The 20218-nt window shown below is 37.7% G+C and overlaps 1 protein-coding gene across 1 annotated transcript in view; it reads left to right on the top strand.

Moving 5' to 3' along the window:
* SPIRE1 (spire-type actin nucleation factor 1) overlaps positions 1-20218 on the top strand; it is a 127308-nt gene that overhangs the window by 66447 nt on the left and 40643 nt on the right. The window contains exon 6 of the mRNA XM_010006941.1: positions 19098-19223. Coding sequence (XP_010005243.1) covers positions 19098-19223 — 126 coding nt within the window. The remainder of the gene's footprint in view (positions 1-19097; positions 19224-20218) is intronic.

Raw genomic sequence — 20218 nt, 5'->3', positions numbered from 1 at the left:
GGTTCTCTGTACTAATACACAAGGACAGAAGTGTACATATATACTGTAAGCCTGAGGGATCAGGAACACATCAGGTTGACAGCAAGTGTATGGCTTGGGGAGCCTGGGGCAACAGAGGATAAAGACAGAGTTGGCCCGGCATGCTGGGTGGTGTTGGGCTAGCTAAGGGTGTGTGAAGTCCTGTCATGTGGCACCTTTATCATGGCATGTGGCCCTCCCTGATACTGAAACGAGATGATGCAGTTTATCAACCTCTTCCAGAGTATGCTCAAACCATAATTCCACTCCTAATCTTAAAAAGTTCTCACTCCTTATCTCTCAGATCTCTGCAGTCTGATGGTTTGAGCCAGCACCACTTCTCGTGTTAACCTAGAGGCTCTTTCTAAGCTGCAGTTTATCAATATCTGCTGTCCTGAACCCCAAGCCTAAACCTGATACCAGTATTAGTCTTTATTCTAGGCCAGCACGCTCTTCTAATTCCAGATGTAAATACAGCCATAGAACCCTTTGATAATAGGTTTTATTCTGTGCTGGTATTTGCTGGGCTGATCTGCCATCTTAGCCCTAGCCTGTCCCTTCTTCCAGCACTGAATGTCATTGTAGCCTTATTGCTGCTGCCAGGAGTATACCTTACCTTAGCTCTTCTTCAGAGCAGAGGTGTTGTCAGTAGTTACCTGCAAGATGTGGCACTAAGTTTTGTAGGTAGCTTCTGCTACCTTTTTTCTGCAGGTCTCGTAAAAGGTCTGTAAGGAGGCAGTAGTCTTCCTGAACCAGTTCAGATCCCATAGTAAACAAAACTCATACATAGGATATCTCCCTGCTGACTTTTTGATTTGTATGAAAATTATTTTTGGAGCAGCATGTGCAGTACTGACTTATATCACTATAACAAATGTAAACAAGATGACAACCTGCAGTATTTTATTGGTAGAAATTAATGTTTGTGCTTTGCTTATAAGTGAAGAGGAAGAATATATTGTTTCTGTCAACACCAATATTTAAGATATTTTAATTGTCCTTTAATCTTTGGCATGATCTCTAAAATAAGAAACTTGTGTAAGTCTAGTGAATTATATGTCTTGGTAGTTGAAGGAGATGAGTGACTTCTTTCAGGAAGAAACAGAAATTTACAGTGGTGATGTTGATCTGCTTGTGTTTTATTTTGAGTACTCTGATGGTAGTACAGATCAACTATCTATGGTATGTTAGGGAGGAAAAGAAGAATATGTCCTGTCTCCTGCAATTACAGGTGGAATGAGAAGATTTACATTTAGGTCTAAGTATTTTGGAGGTTCCCTTCTGAGTTTGAGGACATTATTATCATATGGAAGCTATGACCCCACATAAGTATGAGAACCTCTAAGAGAGGAACCAGAAAATGTAGTTAAAAACAAGTCTGGGCATTTGTTTATGACAGAGAGTTCTTGTTACTGGAATTCAGGGGCCCATAACTTTGCCTAGTCCATGAAGTTAAAATTAGTAAGATGCAGCTTTCTGTGAGTGTAGTTCTCTTTAAGGCTGAGTTAACTTTACCATTTTTATGAGGCTGCCAAATGGTACTTATTCTTCATTTCAAAACAACCAACTTGCAGTGTACCCTGTAACTTTGTCTGAAGCTGGGAACCTTACAGGGATTGTAACCAATGCCCCAGATGTTTTCAGTTAATTTGATAAAGGAATGCAACAATGCTGGCCATTTATGAAAATCATCATCACACTTAAAAATTACAATGATCAGCTCTCTTCTCTTGAAACCTGTTTATAGTGTAATCAAATGTCACACGCTAATCTTGGTGGCTCCTCTTTGAGAAAAAGGCTATCTATGTCTCCACATGTTGATGAGGGGAAAAATGGAGATTACAGTGGGTCAGAAGTCCTCAGCTCCCTTCACTTTTGTTGACACAGTACTTGAGCTTGATTTACTGGCTTGACCAAAACATGAATCATCTTGTACCTGTGGATCTTCAGTTCTCCATGCAGACCTAGTGTCTGAGACCCCTTTTGAAATGCTGGGGAACCTTCTGTTCCAACTGTTTGGGTCCCTGAAAGTACAACCATGTAGTTTATGTACGGCTTAAGTTCTGAAGGGAATAGGTTCTCCTTTGGCTATTCTTTGTTGCAATTTAATTCTTTGAGGACTGTAAGCTAGAAAGAAACCCAAAGATCTCCCAACTGATTTTGTGAACACACCCCCATATCATACCACTATGACAGGGCTCCCCCAGATGGATGCCTCTGGGGAGTTTGGGCCCCTGAAGATGGACCTTCATGGTGCTGGTCTAAGCATGTAGGTGACTTGTATTGACATACTCCCTGGCCACCCTTTCTGTTTGTGATGCATTGATAGAAGTGGCACCTCTGAGTTCAGCTGCTCACCTCCTGCACTCAGGGGATTTAAAAGCATTCCCTTTTGGGCTCTTACCCTTCCAAAGCATGCGGATTGAGAGTACACTTTTTTGTATCAACAACCCAGTGTCTTCAGCCAGACACAGACTTTGTGGAGGTCCCAGAAAAACGATTGCTGAGTTCGGATTAACAAAGGCGTATGTAGATCTTGACTGAACAAGACCCATGAGCAAGCATTTTCTTACTCCTTCACCATTCTTTGATCTAACTTGAGGTTGTCATAGAAAGGCAATAAACCTGCTATTTTTCTCTTGTCCATGTGAGCCATGTACATTCATTCAAAGTGTAGTGTGTTTCTTTTGTCTGTGTTGTCACCTTGGCTGGGATCCATGTCACCTATATTTAGTCAAAGCATCTCAAAAGGTTTTTTGTTTGCTTTTGGTTTTTAACTCGATCTATTCCTTCATTTGTTTTGCTGCAAGACCCCTCAAACAATTGTGTAGGCACAACTGAAGAGCTGGCAGAGTAAACTGTGCTGCTGGCTGAGTCGTGAAAGGAGTCAGTGTTTGAAGCTCCTGTACTTGTACAGACCCAGGGAGCTGAGCTGAGGACAGGCTGTCTTTCTGCATATTTGATTTGTCATAATGTGTCAGCAATATCTCCATGTTGTTGGTGTTAAAATAAAATTATTTAACATCAATAATAGGTTTTTTTTAAATGGAGTGCTTTACAAGCAGCTGCAGAGAAAGTGGATTTATGAAAACAGAGAATTCTGCAAATGAAAGATAAATAGAAGTGGAAGTAATTTTGTACTTTTCACAATGTTTATCTTGAGAGGTTTTGCTTAGAACTGCATTATACCAAATGAACTTGCAAGCAAGTTGTCTCTCATTACTTTGGTCTTTCCATTAAAAAAAACAGAAGGGCTTTTTTTTTTTTTTTTTTTTTTTTTTTTTTTTTTTTTTTTTTTTTTTTTTTTTTTTTTTTTTTTTTTTTTTTTTTTTTTTTTTTTTTTTTTTTTTTTTTTTTTTTTTTTTTTTTTTTTTTTTTTTTTTTTTTCTTCTTCATTGTTTTAATTATTCTTCTACAGAACAGTGGACACATACCTTCCATCAATGTGGGCTTAGATGAATTGGAGTGTTTTATTCCAGGCTGGGAGGTAAAACCAGATCACCTTTTGGTTTTGGAGAATGATTTTTACCCTCCTATTATGGTTCACAGTAGTGCATCTGTACTGGTTAAAAACTCTTGTACCCATAATTCACGTAATTATACTGGTATAACCTGTTTAGGGTCTAAAATAGTCTAAGGAATCCAAGGAGTTGTCCAACAAAAACAGGAAACATAGATTGGGTGTTCAGATTATTTTTAGGTATGGGGAGGTTAGAATACACGTGAAATTTGTGTGTGGCCCTTATGCATCTAAAATAAGCAGAGTAGGGCATGGACTTTTTTTCCATCTGTTTTATGCTGCAGTTATTATAAATAATTTATACATAGGTAAAAATAAAGTGCCAGTTTTTAGTGGAGATGGAAGGATTCTCTGGTGCATAAAATGCAGAATTTGTCATGACAGAGCTCTGGTTTTCCCTTTAAAAATACAAATGCCTAAAATGTGCAATCTGTTAGAAATAACACACCTGAGGATGAGTTTAAATCTGAAGTATCAAAGAACCTGTATTAGCCTGAGGTGCTAAAACAGATCCTGGAGACTAAAACAGATCAATGAGTGTTTCCTTTCACAAGGTATATTTTGCTTGATCAGATTAAACTGAAATTCTAACCAATGACTGGAAATCAGGGTAATAGTCAATTAACACAGTAGTGCTGTAGTATCCCATAACAAAGTAGAACAAGAGTAGAGCTGTTGTTACAAAAGTGACCCATATCTTCTCTGCCCTGTGGATTAACTGCAGTGCTCAGCTGGACAATGCAGACTTAACCTGTCCAAAGCTGAAGTGATCTGCCTGAGATACTCTCTTCAACTGGCAGCTGCCTCCCCTCTGCAGGTGTTGAAACTGGCAAGTGCACAGAAGGCCATGAAGGCTTTTTCAGATTCACTGTCAGCCTGATAAAGGCAGTAGATCTGCTCAAGAAAATGAACCAGGACAGCAGCTTGTCTTACAGTAGGGTTTGGCAAAGGTTGATCTTGTCAATCTCATTTTCACTGTTGTATACTTTGCAGTTGTGGATGTTTGTGGTGTTGCAGCTAACTTTTAGCTCGACTGAATCCTTCTGCTACTTCAAAAATGCAGGCTGTTTTTATACAGATTCCTAGACACAAGTGTTCTTTGATTTCCATGTAATGCCAACATCCTATAGGGCATATCCCATGTGCCTTATTACGACTGCTTGCATTATTTACATTATGTGTGTTATATGTGTTTCAGTAGACAAGGAAATTAACGGTGACATGCAAAATTGCTGTACAATTTTCTCTGTCATATAGCATTATGCATTGAAGTTTCCCTGTAAAGGCCCTCACAGAGGATACTCAAAACAGTAGATTAACTTGTTTCTGCAGTTTTTGAAGTTGTGCATTTTGAAGTGGGCAGTGTAAGTGTTCTCATGCTGGAGGGGCACAAGAGAAGCAGGATTTATGGGGAGGGGAAGAACTTAATTAGCCAATTCCATGTAGCTGGGGAAAATATGTTAGCCCTTTCAGGCTGAAATGAAAAGTCCAACAGCATCATCACAACGTGTTTGTCCACTGTACATTTTGGAGTCTCTTAACTTCTCTGAGGTGTTAAAGCCTCACAGTCCACCACCCATTCATTCAGGAGAGGAGTCCAGAGGAAAAGTGCCAGGACACAAATGACTACATTTGAAGGTGCTCAGAACTTTTTCTTCCTGGTAGCAGCTATGTAAAAAACTATGGGTATTTCAGTTGTCAGTATTGCTAGTTCAGAGTCACTTTAAGAATGATATAATTACATTGCTAAAGAAAATGGAAGCAGCTTAGATGCTACAAAATTGCTTAATTCCTTGTAGAGGCATATTGCACTGTAACAGCAACATGGGAAAAGTAAAGAAACAGAATGAAAACCCTTTAATTAAACCACTGTGATCTTCTTGCTTTTGAATTATTCAAGAGGGAGTCTTGGGCTTGAGGCAAAGTTTCTTTTGGTACATTTATTTTAGTGTTGGTAATAGTATGAAAAGAAGTGAAACATTTGGAGGAAAGTTGTTTGAATTGGCTTAAAAGCATCACTAATTTTCCAAATTAATAATATATCTATTTTAACTATGTGATTTTCTTAATATGCTCTTGATTACTGTGTTCCCACAATGCTATTTTCTGCTCCTCTTTGATTAGTGTACTGTTGCATGCTGGATTTTAGAAACTGTGTGAGGTAAGGCCATTTGATACAAAGAAATAAACAGTATGTATTAGATTGTGTTGTGCCCTGAAGATCTGAATCTAGAAGTTAGAATATCGTATTTATTCCAAAGATTGGTCTGAAAACAGTGAGTGTTTTAATTTCTTAGTAAGTTCATTTACGGTAGGTTTTGTTTAAAACATGTACTTGCAATATCCTTCAATAGTAGCAAGCAGTCATAAGGGGTGGCTTTCACAGAGCTATTGTCCACAGGATGAATGGCCCTGAGTCTATTTTTAAATGATTGATTTGTAAATATTTTACATTAAATAACACAATGGGAAAAGCAGTATTCTTCTTGATGATAGTTCAGTGCATTTCTCAGGTAGTTTTAGCTTTGCCGTACAGCAATTGCTTGGGCTATACCATCCCAGAGGTTGTGTAAATTAGTCTTGTGTGTATAGTCTTGGAGAATTATTTGAACATTTTAATCTAACAGCCTTCCTAATAACTCACACTAACTTTTGCAACTGAACAAAATGGTCCCAAGGTACAAACTCCTTGAATCTACTACATTTGACATTTGAGCATTTGTTGAAGGGAAGGTGTAGGGTAGCTGGTATGCTATAGGAAGGCAACAGGCATGGGAATCTAGGGGTTTTGTCAGGGAGACTGGCAGAGCTGAGTAGCAACCATAGGTCCTTGTTGTTTGGAGACCCAAACTAAATCATGTAAAGGAGATTTAGCTGAAGAATTGACAAGGGCAGGGAGCTAAGGGATCGTGTGAAGGGAAGCCAGCTGCACACTTCGTACACTGCTCTGAGTTTGCTTTGTGTAAAGCCTGTAAAGAAGGCACTAGGAAGACTTTTTTCTGGAAGCCTGGTGCCATGGAAAACAGAGGAGTGTTTTTGCCTTTGCCCTGAGGAGGGAACAAACCCCTTTGTTTTACTGTTATTTATGTATTTGCATCTCTGAGAAAGAGGCTAGAAACTTGATTTTAAACACTAGGGAAAAACAGGAGTTTGTTTTATTGTTACTGAATTCATGATGGCAAGGAAGAACAAGATACTTTGGTTGATTTAAGCAAAAAGGGAGTGCTATGTTTTTTGCCTGGCTTTCTCACATGACAAAGCAAGCTTGGAGTTGGGACAGGAAGGTCCTAATGAGCAATTGTATTTGTTTTTCCTTTTCAGCATGCCAAAATTTCTTGATGTGAGCACTATAACCAACACTTGCTTTAGATGAGCAAATTCTCTTGAAGCCAAATCTCTTTATGAACTGGTCTCTTCTAATCAATTCATGTTGATCAGTCCACTATATCATACTGTGTGCAACAACCCCCCACATATGTATTTTATGCAGTAGCACACACTTGCACAGGTCAAGTGTCACTGGTCTCAATCCACTTTTTTAAATGGAAAGTTTATAAGGTGATGTTTGAAAATGTTGTCATTGTGGGAAGAAAATGAACTATAGGGTTTGTTTTTAAAAAAAACCAACACTTTTTTTCTGTGGCAGCATGTAATATTAACAAGCAAACAAAAAACTGAAATTCAGGAGACTACTAGTCAGTGTGATTTATTAATTCTTTTAATGCCTGGATGGAGAAAATATGTCTCAGTAGAAATATTTTTAATGGCTCAGAAGTGAAGAAAGAAAAATAAAAATGTTTTCCAGGCAACACACGTTTGGAAATAAAAATATCCAGTAAGTTAATTTTGCCCTTTTGTTTGTGTTGAATTTTTTATAAACCTATACAGAAAGTGAAGGGATTCCTATACCTCAGCTTGATCAAGAAAGCCAGGGACAGCTTGTGTAAATCCCTTTAATGTAATTTTAAAGCAGCTTTGAACGTGACAAGTGGTTAAGTGAATTATGTTGATAGACAGGTTTCATTAATTTAAGTGACGTAATTTGGTGTCCTAAACAGTTGTCCTGATTTTTTCATTCTGGGCAGTGTAATTGGAGGTCAACACGTGGTGTGCTTTACTTTGAAAGTAACCACTGTGCTCGTTTTAAAAGGGTGATGTCAGTCCTTTTCACATTTGAATGTGTTAGTGAGCAAAGGAGGATGTTTATTGCAAGTTCTTGACCTGGACATGGTGCTTACTGTGTTTGGAACCAAGGCACTTTGCCGTGGACTTTCCAGCAGAACAGTCTGGCACTTGGCCTCATGATGTCACCTTCAACAGAAACACTGAGATCTGTTCTTATGGGAAACCTTTTTAAAATAAAAACCCTGTAAAATAATTACAAAAAGTGTACCTCTGAACACTGCGCATTGGTTTTTCCTTCCTGCATGGACCCACTTTTTGTCACAAGTGACTGAAGAGGTAGAGGGGACTTACCCCCTCCTTTCAAGTGCTCTCCTGGTGGCCGGGGACAGCATGGCACCCGTGTGCCCTCAGCCTGGCTCTGGGGTCAAGTGAGCAGGTAAAACTGGACAGGTGTCTCCGTCGTGTCAAGGACACTTTTCCACCATGAAGATGAAACTCAGGAGGTTTGTAATCTCCCAGCAGGTATTACTTCTGCCTGGGTGCACAGCAGTGAACTGCTCTGAGGTGAGATAACTGCCAAGATAACTGGGCCACCCCCCTCACTAATCTCTATTGTCTCACATACGTACCACAATAAAATGATTAATAATTTTCTTTACCACTCTGACAGATAAAGGTAACCTCTCTTTGAGGTTAATTTGGCAGCTATCTAGGCCTTTTAATGAAGACGCTGCAAGCGGAATGCTTTCTTGGCAGCTCCCTGCTGGTGTCATGCAGAGTTTAAAAGGGCTGAACCCCCCTCACATTCCTCACCTCCCTCCAGCTTCCACCTGAAGTCGTCTTTTTTGTGGGACGCTGATGGATACTTAAGGATACTGGCATCAAGTCTATTAGAAACACATAGTTTGTGTCTTTTTGACAGGACAGTGATTTTTTCAGCTATTTTGCTGGCAGAACAAGCTGTAGGCTTTAACACTCCTCAGTTTTACATCAGACTCTTTGTAGATGTGATGGTACATCCTAAATTCAGTTCAGGGCTGTCAGCAAACTCTAGTTGATGCACTTTGCCGGTGTCTTTATTTGTCCCTTTATGCATCCCTATCAAATTGTTCTGTATGAAGTTCATGTTAGATGGGAATTTATCTTGCTAAAGGTGTCAATGTTTGACATAGATTTATATATTTGCATTTCTAGTTACCTGTTCTTTGACCTTAAGTCTTATTTATTTTATAAATAACTGCCTTGAATTTCAGCCCTCAAAAGTGGCTTTATCATTAAAAACATCAGTGCATAAAAAGAGTTACCCAACAGTAACAATTGGTCTTTGACTACATTCAGGAGAGTGCTCTACCATGGTCACCCCTTTGATAACCTTACTCTCCAGGGACTGAGGTCGCTACAGTATTAACTGCCTTCCAGAGATTTAATTCCTTTTATAATTCTGCTTTGGAATGCACTGGTAAATGTATCAATAAAAAGCATCTATTTCAGCGGACAGGTACTAGGTGCCTTTGCAAGTGCCAGGGGTTTTAAAGGTAGCTTTGAAGTTGAAGAACCAAGCTTGGAGTTCCTGCCTGACTTGCAGAGATATATCTTGCATGATGCGTAACTGAGAACAGGTAAATAATTATCTATGGTGGAGGTCCTTAGAATATTTGGCATGAAATAGTTTAATTATTTTAAGATCTGTGTTTGAAAACAAAGCACTTATGTAGCAGTTGACTGGAGTACTAGGAATGTTATTTTTCTCCTCCCGCTTTCTATTTTTCCCTTCAGATAAGAAGATTTTGATGAAGGGTGGCTGGCAGTTGGGTTGTAGCACGTGTTCTTTTTAGTGTTGTTTTTCTTTGTTTTTTTTTCACTTAACTATGCTCTGTCAAGGACACATCCCTTTTACTTTAGAACGTGCTTGTTTCTACAGGGCTGCTTCTTAGATAAGAATGGTAAGACCTATCTGATGTGGTTGAAATAACCTAAAGTGCAAAATTACTTTGTGTTAATTAAAAACGAGGTAGTAAGAGTTGGCAGGACTCTTCAAATACTTCAAACAATGTATTTCTTTTCCAATGCATTTTTTGACTTGCCAGGAATTGTATTTCGAAAAGAACGCTGAGCGTTTGAAAGTGTAAGTAGCTCTTTTAGAAAATATGACCTTTGCTTATTTTTGTAATCAGAGATTGACCAAGGTGCATGGCTTTGCCTCCTCCTCCAAGTGGCATGTTTTGAAATAAACAAGCTAATTGTTAGAAAGAACAGCCAAACACCAGGGAAGAAGAAGAAATGTTTCTGAATTAGCAAGAGGGGATCTCTCTTGCTGTGTATCTTTGTGTTCTTGTCTTATGTTGAGGTCTATGTTGTTCATCCTTTTTAGAAGAAAGGACTCATTTCTATCCCCTCCAAAGAGTCATTATGTTTAAATAAAACAAATATATTTTAAAATTGTATTATATCTTTTAATGTATCTTAAGGAACAAGAGGTTAGCCTTTAGATTGCACTAGAATCCTCATAATCTCTTAATTAGAAATAATGAAGATGAAATTTTATATGTATTCCTAAAAGTTTAGGACTTAACGTTTCAGGAATAATTGACTGCAGTTGCCCAGTCTAATTTTTCATATGGAAACTGAAATATTTTTAGCAAATACGAGTTCAAATGGGCTAACAAAGGCAGGAACATAGTGGAAAAATATGCTGTGGCATCCCTATGTGATATAGTCAGCTTTGATCCAGAATTTTTAACTTTTCTTGATCAGAAAAGATTTGTGACCATCTGAGTGGACTTCACATCAGCCTCAGATGTCCATCAGCAAAAACAGAGTTGGTGACAAGGGTGAAAGAATACATACAGCATGGACTTTGAGGCCACTGTTGTAATGCAGCCCCTATAGCACAACTGCAGTCATTATGGTGTAGATCCACTACAGTTTGGGATATATGAAGTGGCCTTGAATGCTTCACGGTGTGGGGGTTTTACTCCTGTTGCTGCTGTTGGCGAGAAACATGTTGAGCCAAAGCAAAGCAGTAAAGCGGACTTTGAGCAGTCGGGGTGGTATAAACACCATCTATAGTCCCTACAGGTGGTTAATCCCACCTATATACAGGGCGTATGTCAAACTCATTGACTCCGGATAATTCTATTTCTAGTAATTACCATACTGGAGACAATTTCTAGGAATGGAGTGTGCGTAGAGAAGAAGAACAAAAAAGAGCACCACCACTAGAAGCAGAGGGAACTGAGGATAAAATAAAACCACCTTTTAAGTTCTGATTTAGTGGATATTGGTTCTGGTTGAAGAAGCAAGGTTGTATATTTGGATCAAAATTACAGTACAGTATTTTATTTTCAATCAATTTAATAAGTAGGAAGTTAAATAATTGTGTTCATACCTATCTTAGTGGCATATTTTAAGAATTAACAGTAACTGATAATTAACTGTAACTGATAAGCTTAATAAGACAATTGCGATGTAGATTCAATGGTTATAAATGCTAAGAAAAAAATTGTAAGCATATTTGCCTAGAAGAAGAAAGGGAAGAATTTTTCTGTAGGCCTTTTTCGTGCAATCAGTTTCAAGACCTGATTTCCTTGACAGAGGAGTGTGGTGTGCATGAAGGAATAGAATAGATTTCCATACACTGAGATCTAATGAAAGCAAAATGAGAGTAGTTAGAAGTTGCTGGATTTATTCATTGGGAGTGAAGTTTAAAAGCTTGTTATGTTTAGTAATGCTGCAGTTTGTTTGCTTATGCAACTGGAAATATGTTTTTTTGGATAGGAATGAAAAGTCATGCTTCAGGACAAAACATGAAAGCAAATTATTATTATGCCTACCAAGAGAAGTTTCAGAGCTTTACATAAAAACAAACAAGCTTCCCACGCACATACATTTTAAAGCTCTATACCTGAACTGTAAATTGCTGCCAAGCATAGCACAGGTTTTTCTTTTAGGTGATATATTTCAATTGGATTTTAAGTGGCTTATGAATAAAACTACCTTACATTAATACACTGTCTCCTGTTTAGTAAGTATGCAAATATCTGAACTGTTTAGTAAGGAGATTGATGGACATTATTTAAAAATTAATACAGGAAGAACCTCTCTTCTGCATTTTTCTCCCCTTTTCTATGTGTGTCAGTGTGATTTGTTTTCTGATTTCAGAGTCATTCCCCACCATATTCTGTTGCCTTTTGATAAATTTGTATTTTCTTTTATTCTGTTTGAATATTTCACTATTTTCTACTCATTTTCCAGAGATGCTATGGTGTTTTTTTTCAAGCAGTACCCTGAGTGTGATGGCTGCTTTGTATGCTTATACAGAGGCATGGGGAGAGGGGAAGAAAGAAGGGCATTTTCCTGCTCTCATTCTCTACTGCATATACCAAGTGGCCTGGTAGAAAAACAACTGTCTGCTGACCAGAGGTAGTAGTTCCGGTAAGAAGACACCCACCAGCCCTAAGAAAGGTCTGAGAAGCATGTCAGACAAACATACAAAATGGCAGCAGCTCTTTCCTATCAGTTGTTTGGGTCTAAGTTATTTCATAATTTAAAGGGTGGTTCCACATCTTAATGGGTTGCTAGCTTAACAACTGTACAGGTAGCCCTGTGAATATGTACAGCCACTCCTCTTCTCCTTTAATTATCCAGTTTTATCATGTTTCCCCGTCTATGCCTTTACTCTGCTTCTGAAGCTAGTTGTCTTACCCAGACGCCTCCATCCCGTCCTTCACGCCGCTGCTCCGGGATGAAATGCGGATGCGTGAGTGGAACAGATGAGAGCTGCCGAATGTACACAGAGCTGTTGTCTTGTGAAGCAGAGAGCTTTAGAAAATGGTTTGCTGCTGACAGGCTAACTTGTGATGTTGCAGGGGCTGATATTTCATGTAAAGGAGTGGGAAAAATATAAACTGTAGGATTTCGCCCTTGCTCATGAATAATTCCATTGATGTTGCACTGAATAGTCAAAGAGCAAGAGCTAGCAAATTCAGATTACTGCATATTTATATTCTTAATTCCTCCATTATTGTGCTAAGAAACAACAGAGCACAGTTTCTCTGAAACTAAGGGAGAATGCAGAATTGGTTTTCAAGTAATTGGCTCTTTTGAAACAAGCCTCTTTGGGAAGCAGAATGTTGTTAGTCCAGTGTGCAAAGACAGTGTAGCAATACGCCTAACACATACTCCAGAAACAGCTGTATGCGTGAGGTCATTTAAGGGGTAAAATAGTTAAATAGCTTTCAAGAAGAAATGAGAATTTAGGCAAATGCAGCTTTGTTAAGAAGTCTGCACTAGCACATAAAATTAGTCATTTAAAAATTAATGTCAAACTGTCCAGTGGAAATATCATCATCTCACCAAAGCACAGGTTGACCTTTGTTTGTAGTCTATTTCTATAGCCAAGGTCTCCATTCTGTACTTAAAGAGCCAATAAGGAGTAAGAATAGAGTTCACTAACATGAAAAATACAGGATTGGGCTCAAAAACTGGACTGTAGTCAGTAATGCATACTGTGGTTTGATTTCCATTCTTTAACACTTGTGTAAGTTTTAAATGCATTCAAAACTGTTAGTAATTGTAAAATATATTTGTAAGACTCTTTTCCGTAAAGATAGTGTCATATAAATGCAATGGAATACAAATTGTCTTCACTTTAAATAGTTTCTGTCGCTCGAAAAGCTTCAGGTTTATAAGTGAAGACAGTTCAGTGAGGTGTTAGTCTTGAAGTTGCTGTCTGTTGAAGTTTTATCAAGATTCTCATCAGTGCTTAAATTCAGTCTAATAGTGTGGAAAAGTAGTGAAGACTCTTCAAATATCTGTGAAATGTAAGTTTTTAAGAAAGAATTTGAATCACAGTGCTCAGCACCTCGAGTTAGTCAGCATCTTGAAGAAACAGTGTTAGGACAGATATTCTGTTTAGAATAAAACAGTGGAGGCAAGGCCTTTACTGTGCACCAGTTTCATCCTGGCCATTATTGAATTGCTCAAGTTTTGCTTTGTATTTCTAATAACAACTGTAGCATATGAAAGTGGTGCTGCAGCATATCCCAAACATAGTCTCCTCATATAGGTCTTTCAGCTTTACTTCCACACTGACTTCAGTTTTGACTCAGGAGAGTAATTGCAAACATTTGTCCATTCCTGTTTGGCATTTAAGTATATGTATAAATAATTTGCTCAAGGCCTTTAATCCTCAGAGTTTGCAAAGCAGAGGGTAATTAGTGATGATGAAGATTTTATGATAGAGTCAACTTGATATTTCTCTAAGGATCAAGATCTTATGCAGAGAATTGCATTCAGTCCTTTCATCAGGTAATTCCCATTGGCAGTTTTGGCTTTAATTTCAGCAGCTACATTTTTCCTTCTTATTACAGTCCTGAAAGTGGGAATGAACCAAGGCCCCTATTTCATCAAATTGTGTCTGTTGTTGCTAAATGCAATAGTTTTACTGCTTCATTTGGGTTTTCATACTAGAAAGGAAAATCAGTAAAGAAAGAATGTATATCTTGAGCCATTTTATAGGAAGGATCACTCAAACCAATACATTCTGAACTTGTGTAGTGGAGTACTGTGTAGTTATTCTCTTGTTCACCTCAAAACAGTGAAAAACATGATTGAAACAAATACCAGCATAAGGGGAAAGCCTTACCAGATTGCTGGGAAACACTTAAATGATGAAATAGATGTGCTTGACACCAGCAAACTAGCATTTTGCTTCAATTTCCACAAAACCTACCTTTTCCTTGAGTTGTGTAAAAGTAGGAGCTCACATGTTAAGCAATTGGACATTCCTTGGCACTTGCAAACAGTCATTTAAAAAAGCCCATTAAAAAAGTCACAAAGCTTCTTCAGGTAGCTCTCCGGAAAGAATAACTTTCAGTGAACACTTTCTCTACCTTCTGTGAATTTATTTTATGGATAGCAGCTAATTCCACTCCCATCGCTTTTGTCTTACTGCAGTCTTACCTTGTTAGTATTCCCTTGAAGTCCTTTATCAGAAGGACTTGGATCAGAAGGATCAGAAGGATCAGAAGATCCTTGGCCCACTTCAGTTACATGTGGTAGAGCCAGGGGCAAATCTCTGCCTGGAAAGTCAGAACAAGGAGCTGTGAACTGGTGAGCTGGCTCCAGGTGTCGTGAAAGCTGCCTTAAGCCTTGCGCTGTGTCTATGTTAACACTCCAAGGCTTTTAAAACAATTAAGAGCCTGGCAATTGTAGGCTAGTAGTATGTTTTGCATAGTATCAGTTGCTTGTCTTTGAGTCTGATGGGAAAAATAAATTCTTTTCTTCTTTGTGGTGCGTTCATGTAGGCCTCTCTGTCCAAGGTGATTGCAAGTGGAAACACTTTTTGTTTTTTGAAATCTGAATTCCAACAGGCCATATGTTTTGATGAAGCTTCCAGTATATATCTAGCCAAAAAAGTTTTGCACAGTCTACAGGAATTTTAGTGGATTAGTCAGTTGTAATTTTTGTAATTTTATGAAGCCTTTGGTGGAATATATTCAAACAGATGCAATAAATGCGGTTTGATCTCTTTGAATGGTAAAATTGTGATTTCTGTTAATGCTGCTTTGGTTTGATGCACTCTTGTTTCCTAGCCAGTTGAGGGTGAATTTGGATAGAGGAGCTGGCAAGGCTGTGGTATTTACATAATGCTTTTTTTTTTTCTTCCTGTGAATCCCTAGTGTGGATCGAAACTGTCTCTAATCTTCTTAGTGACTAAGCAAAGATTGAATGCTTTGGGTCAAGCTGGATTTTGGATAGGCTCAGTTAGGAAAAATTAAAATAAAAAAATCCCAACTCTTCACAATGATTGCAAATGGAGATACTTACAGACCAAGCTATGTAATGTTTCAGTAGTTGATTATGTTTTTGGTATTTCACCCATTTGCAAATACCACATAATTTATTTTCAACCATACTTTTGAGACTTCTTGGAAACAGAACAAATAGCTCCTTTGTTAAGCTTTGGGCACTGTTCTCATTCATTTGCCTCAAGATTGTTTTAAGTTGTATCATGAGGGATGAAAAGACAGGTGTCAGAATAAGCATCATACAGAGGCTTCCTTTTCTTGATGAACTCTGAATGGCTGGAAAAGACTGCAGACCTGAGCTTAATCCTTCTTACTCTATGACAGCTATGACATAGTAAGAAGAGTAATAGTTCATTAGGTGGCTGTCCTTCCTTATCTCAGTTACTGAAACATTTTGACTGTGATATTTGTGGTGTGTTACAGTAACATAGTGTTTCAAACACTACTATAATAAAATTAAATATGTGGGGTTTCGTATTTTTAAGACTAATAGATATCCTGAACTGAAGCTAGAAGTGAGATTTCATGCTTGATTTGCCTTGCCTGCCTAGATTTTGCAATATTTTTGCATGTAGATATTCTAGCTTGTCAGGTGCTCATAACAACATGCAAGTACAGTGTAAATCAGTCTGTCCTATTTGCATTTTCCTTTGTCTTCAGGCTCACCTTCCCCAATTAAAAAATTTATGCTAATGACTTAGTGTTACCACAATGTTTTTTTGTATGTAGTGCATCTTTACATAATACAAGATCACTCAGAGATTGATTTTTCAGAACATGAAAAAGTTAGTAGGAGCTGCTGGCCCTCTTTTAGTATCTGCAGCCTGGAGTTTACAGACCAAATGGTTAACTTTTTTTGTTGTTGCTTTTGTAACTAAATTTAGTAGCAGGTATATAATCTTTATTTTACTTTTTTTTGCTTTACTTCATGTTCAATAATAGAATAATATTTACATCCATCCCTTGCTTAAACTTACCACTGCTGCATTTCATTAACTTTCTCAATATTTAAGCTGAATTGTTCCTAATTAGTAAGTAAAGAAAAAAAGGCTCTTAAAACCTATTTGGAATCTGTATAATAAGGACATTTTAGTCTTAGAGATGAAGACTTGTACTGTTTTATGACCGTTTTTGAAATTGCTGTTGTTATTGTTATTTCTCTCAGTGGTGTATTTGAGAACAAAACACTTTTTGTCTGTGCTATAATTAATAGCCAGAAATAGCTAACTGAAAACATAGTAAAGTGGCTAAGGACATGATTACGTATTAAGAGAGAGGAACTCAAATTTAACCATACTCAGAATTTGGCCTTTTAAATGTTCTGATTTTTTCATTAAGTCAAGGGAAGTATTCAATAGCTTCTATTTTTGTGGTATGAGTTGTCACTGTAGCACATATTAGAGGTTTTGTTTCTTCTCCCTTTACATTCAAAGGACATTATACGATTTGTTGGAAAAAAAAAAAAAGGAAAAAATTAGGGGGTGGAGGGAGAAAAAGGAAGACAAAAGAATTGAAAGAAGTATTTAAAAGTGTTTGGGTTTTTTTGTGTTGTTTTTTTTTTTTCCTGTCCACTATGTCCTTGTGATTATCCAAAAATAAATTTGAAAAGTGTAAAAAAAAATTGGCCATCTTCTTAAAGCAGTGTAACATTTCAAAGGGAGGAATCAAAGGCAGTTTTGTGAATGTCTGCTTTGCATTCTGGGAAGGGAAGGAGAATGGAAAGAAAAGGGAAGGGAATACACACACACTTATAAACTTTCCTTATTTATATTATGTTTTATAACTAAAAGGAGATATATATCTGGGTACAATAATTAGAACAGGATATTGCAGGAGCCCAAATTATGCCTGTGAAAATTTATCAAAGTTGACCAAATCAGACCACTAAACTCTCTATTGTTATACTAATTGGAAGAAATAAAAGATAACAAAGGTGCTATAGCCTTTAAAGGCAACTTGTCAGTGAGCTTGAGCCAATCTTAACTGCAAGCAAAATAAATTGTTCAGCCCTTTCTCCCTTTCCCAACTCTGGCAGCATGTTCCGTTGCTCCTTTTTACCTGTGCTGATACGTGTGTGTCCATGCTACGAAGAGTTACTGTTTCCTGCTCCGCTTCCTTCACAGTGTGAATAACCCTCTCTGAGTTAGGGCACAAACCCTGGTGCCAGTGTACGGGCATCAGTGGGCACATACAGCTGGAGGCCACAGGACCACACCTTTTAGTGGCAGTATGGATTTAAATCAAATTGAAAGCAGTATGAAAAAGCAGCCCAGGCTTTGCATGCATTGTGCCTCTTTTAACTACTGTATTCACTGTACTAACAGGAGAGATTTAGAAAAACTTGCCACTCGGCTAATTAAAGGCTCTTCTTCTAAAAAGGCTTTTGTCTCAAGCTTTAGTTCTGCGGATCTGAATGTAGACAACTAGTGCCTCACGTTTTGGCTTGGTTTTAGTTTTGGCTCTACAAATATAAATACAACTGTATATATAAAATAAATAGCTACTATAAGACCAGAGTAACAAGACAAACTTTAGGCCTTCATTAAGATTTTGTTTTATTTTAATATATACAGCAGTATGATATATGATATGGGTGCTCCAGTTTTAGCTTTAGGGGTTTTTTTTTTGTGTGTGTTTTGTTGTTTGTTTTTAATTTACAACTGTTTAGGGAACAAATTATAGATGTTACTTGGTTCTCTCTATTTCCATCCAAGGTTTCCATGATGAATACTTAGAGATGATGGATTTGACTTAAGGGAAGTGTAAGAAGATGTTACAACTATTACCATTGGTATTGAGCTATTCTACAATAGTAGAAGCTGAATGTTGCTCATACCATGCAGAGGTTCTCTGTTTGAAGCATAAAAATTAATTTCAGTGAAATTCTCTTGTCAGAAATGAGAACTGCATGTTTTACTCTAAAAGCAATGCTGGACTGTTCAATAGTAGTTGTGAAGGATTACTAGTGATTTGAGCAGGCTTTCAGAGTTTTGCAGATTTAGCATATAGGAAAACGTCTATCAGTGTTTCTTTATATCAGCTGTGCCCATGTATGGAAATGTTTGTGAACGTCTCAGGTGAAGCAACAAGCCAGTGCTTCATGGCTCTTGCTGATCTTAAAAATCTTTCTACTGCATGAAATAAATCAGAGTTTCAGCTTGACAATTGCACTTTACTTTTTTACTTGCTTTACCTTCCATCCTTTTATAAGTCGGTAGTGATACAGTTCTCTTCCACGTTTGTGTGAAGCTAAACACTTATAACTGGTTTGAATTTTAAAAAGTACTTTATCCCAAAATTTAGTACTATAAGATTGCCTTTTATCCTTTCACAATTACATAAATTTTATTTCTTTAGTTAGTTCATTATTTATCTTAATTAATGAAAAGGCAATGTCTGGTTTTCTGAGTTTTCAAGGATGTGGTCAACTAGTCCTCTTACTCATAAAATAAATGTTAGTGGAAGGTTTAATAAATACACCCTCATTTATGCCTGAAGTTAAATGTCTCATGGATTTTTGTCCCCTAAATATTCCATTGCATTCCTTTTCCTGTTATCTCATACGCTGAAGCATTAATGAAAGCAATGGGGCCTTGTTTTAATACTGCTTTTTTTCTCTCTAGCTGTGTGCAGCCCACCTGCCAACCCGATCAGAGGCTCCAAACCACTATCAAGCAGTATGTCGGGCTCTGTTTGCTGAAACAATGGAACTGTACACTTTCCTGGCCAAAATTAAAAGTGCAAAAGAGGTAAGCAGTCTGAGGTTTTCTGCTTTTGAACTCATTACTGTGTGAATTAGGCTTGCAAAATCACTTCCATACCCAGACAGTGGTGGATGTCAGATGCTTGAGGAAATTATCTGTAGTATTCAGGGAGAGTGGTTCTACAGCTGAAGATTTTTTTCTTTTGGCCTGTAACCATTTGTAAATGTCTCACAGAAATTGTTATTAATTGTGACTAGTCTATTTGGGAGTAAAATAGAAGTTTTTCTTGGAGGGTTACACATTGCATATATGCATCTATTCCTGCATGTGCGTGTACAATATATTTGAGTCTAAAAAATTCTTTGGTATCTCAGGGATGCTGTGAGGCATCAGAGCTTTGCCTGTTGTTCCTCAGCATCTTCTTAGTGCTTTGTCTTTAGCTGAGAATTATCTGAGATTCTTCTTGCTCACATTTTGTCCCCAGTCAGCAGATTCCCTTACCTTTGACAAATTATTGGCTTTTTTGACTGTCACACAGGCTTCACAGCAGAGTCAGCTTAAAACAAGAAAACTTTCTGCCTGTAGATTGTGATGCTTATGTTCACTGCCTGCTTGGCTGTTACGGTTGACTGAAAGGCCATTCTGTGAACTGCTGCAATTAAATGGTCTGACTGAAGAATAACTTTGAGGGTGGGCATGTTTTTTATTGAAGATAATTTCAGTGATCTGGTCTGCAAAATGGTTTCATAAACAATTGTATTAACACAGTGGGGGGTTGGGGTGGGAGAGCGGGAAGGCAAACATGCTTCTGAAAGCTGGTTTCTTCATCCAAACCATCTTATCAAGTAATGGCACTCATAATTTTTCTTTTTAATAAATCCCTGAAGGATTTACTTTTCTAAGTCAAGACCCAAAGTACATTTGAAAAGCAGGATTAGATTTTACAAGCTTATGTAAAAATTTTGCTGCTAAAAGAGACAGGGCTGTTCCACCCATGCACACATGCTCCCACTATTTTTACTGTTTTCCTTCTTCTGGTT

The sequence above is a fragment of the Chaetura pelagica genome, unplaced genomic scaffold, assembly GCF_000747805.2.
Source record: "Chaetura pelagica isolate M959 unplaced genomic scaffold, ChaPel_1.0 scaffold109, whole genome shotgun sequence".
NCBI lineage: Eukaryota > Metazoa > Chordata > Aves > Apodiformes > Apodidae > Chaetura > Chaetura pelagica.
This window is presented reverse-complemented; position numbering and strand designations above follow the sequence as displayed.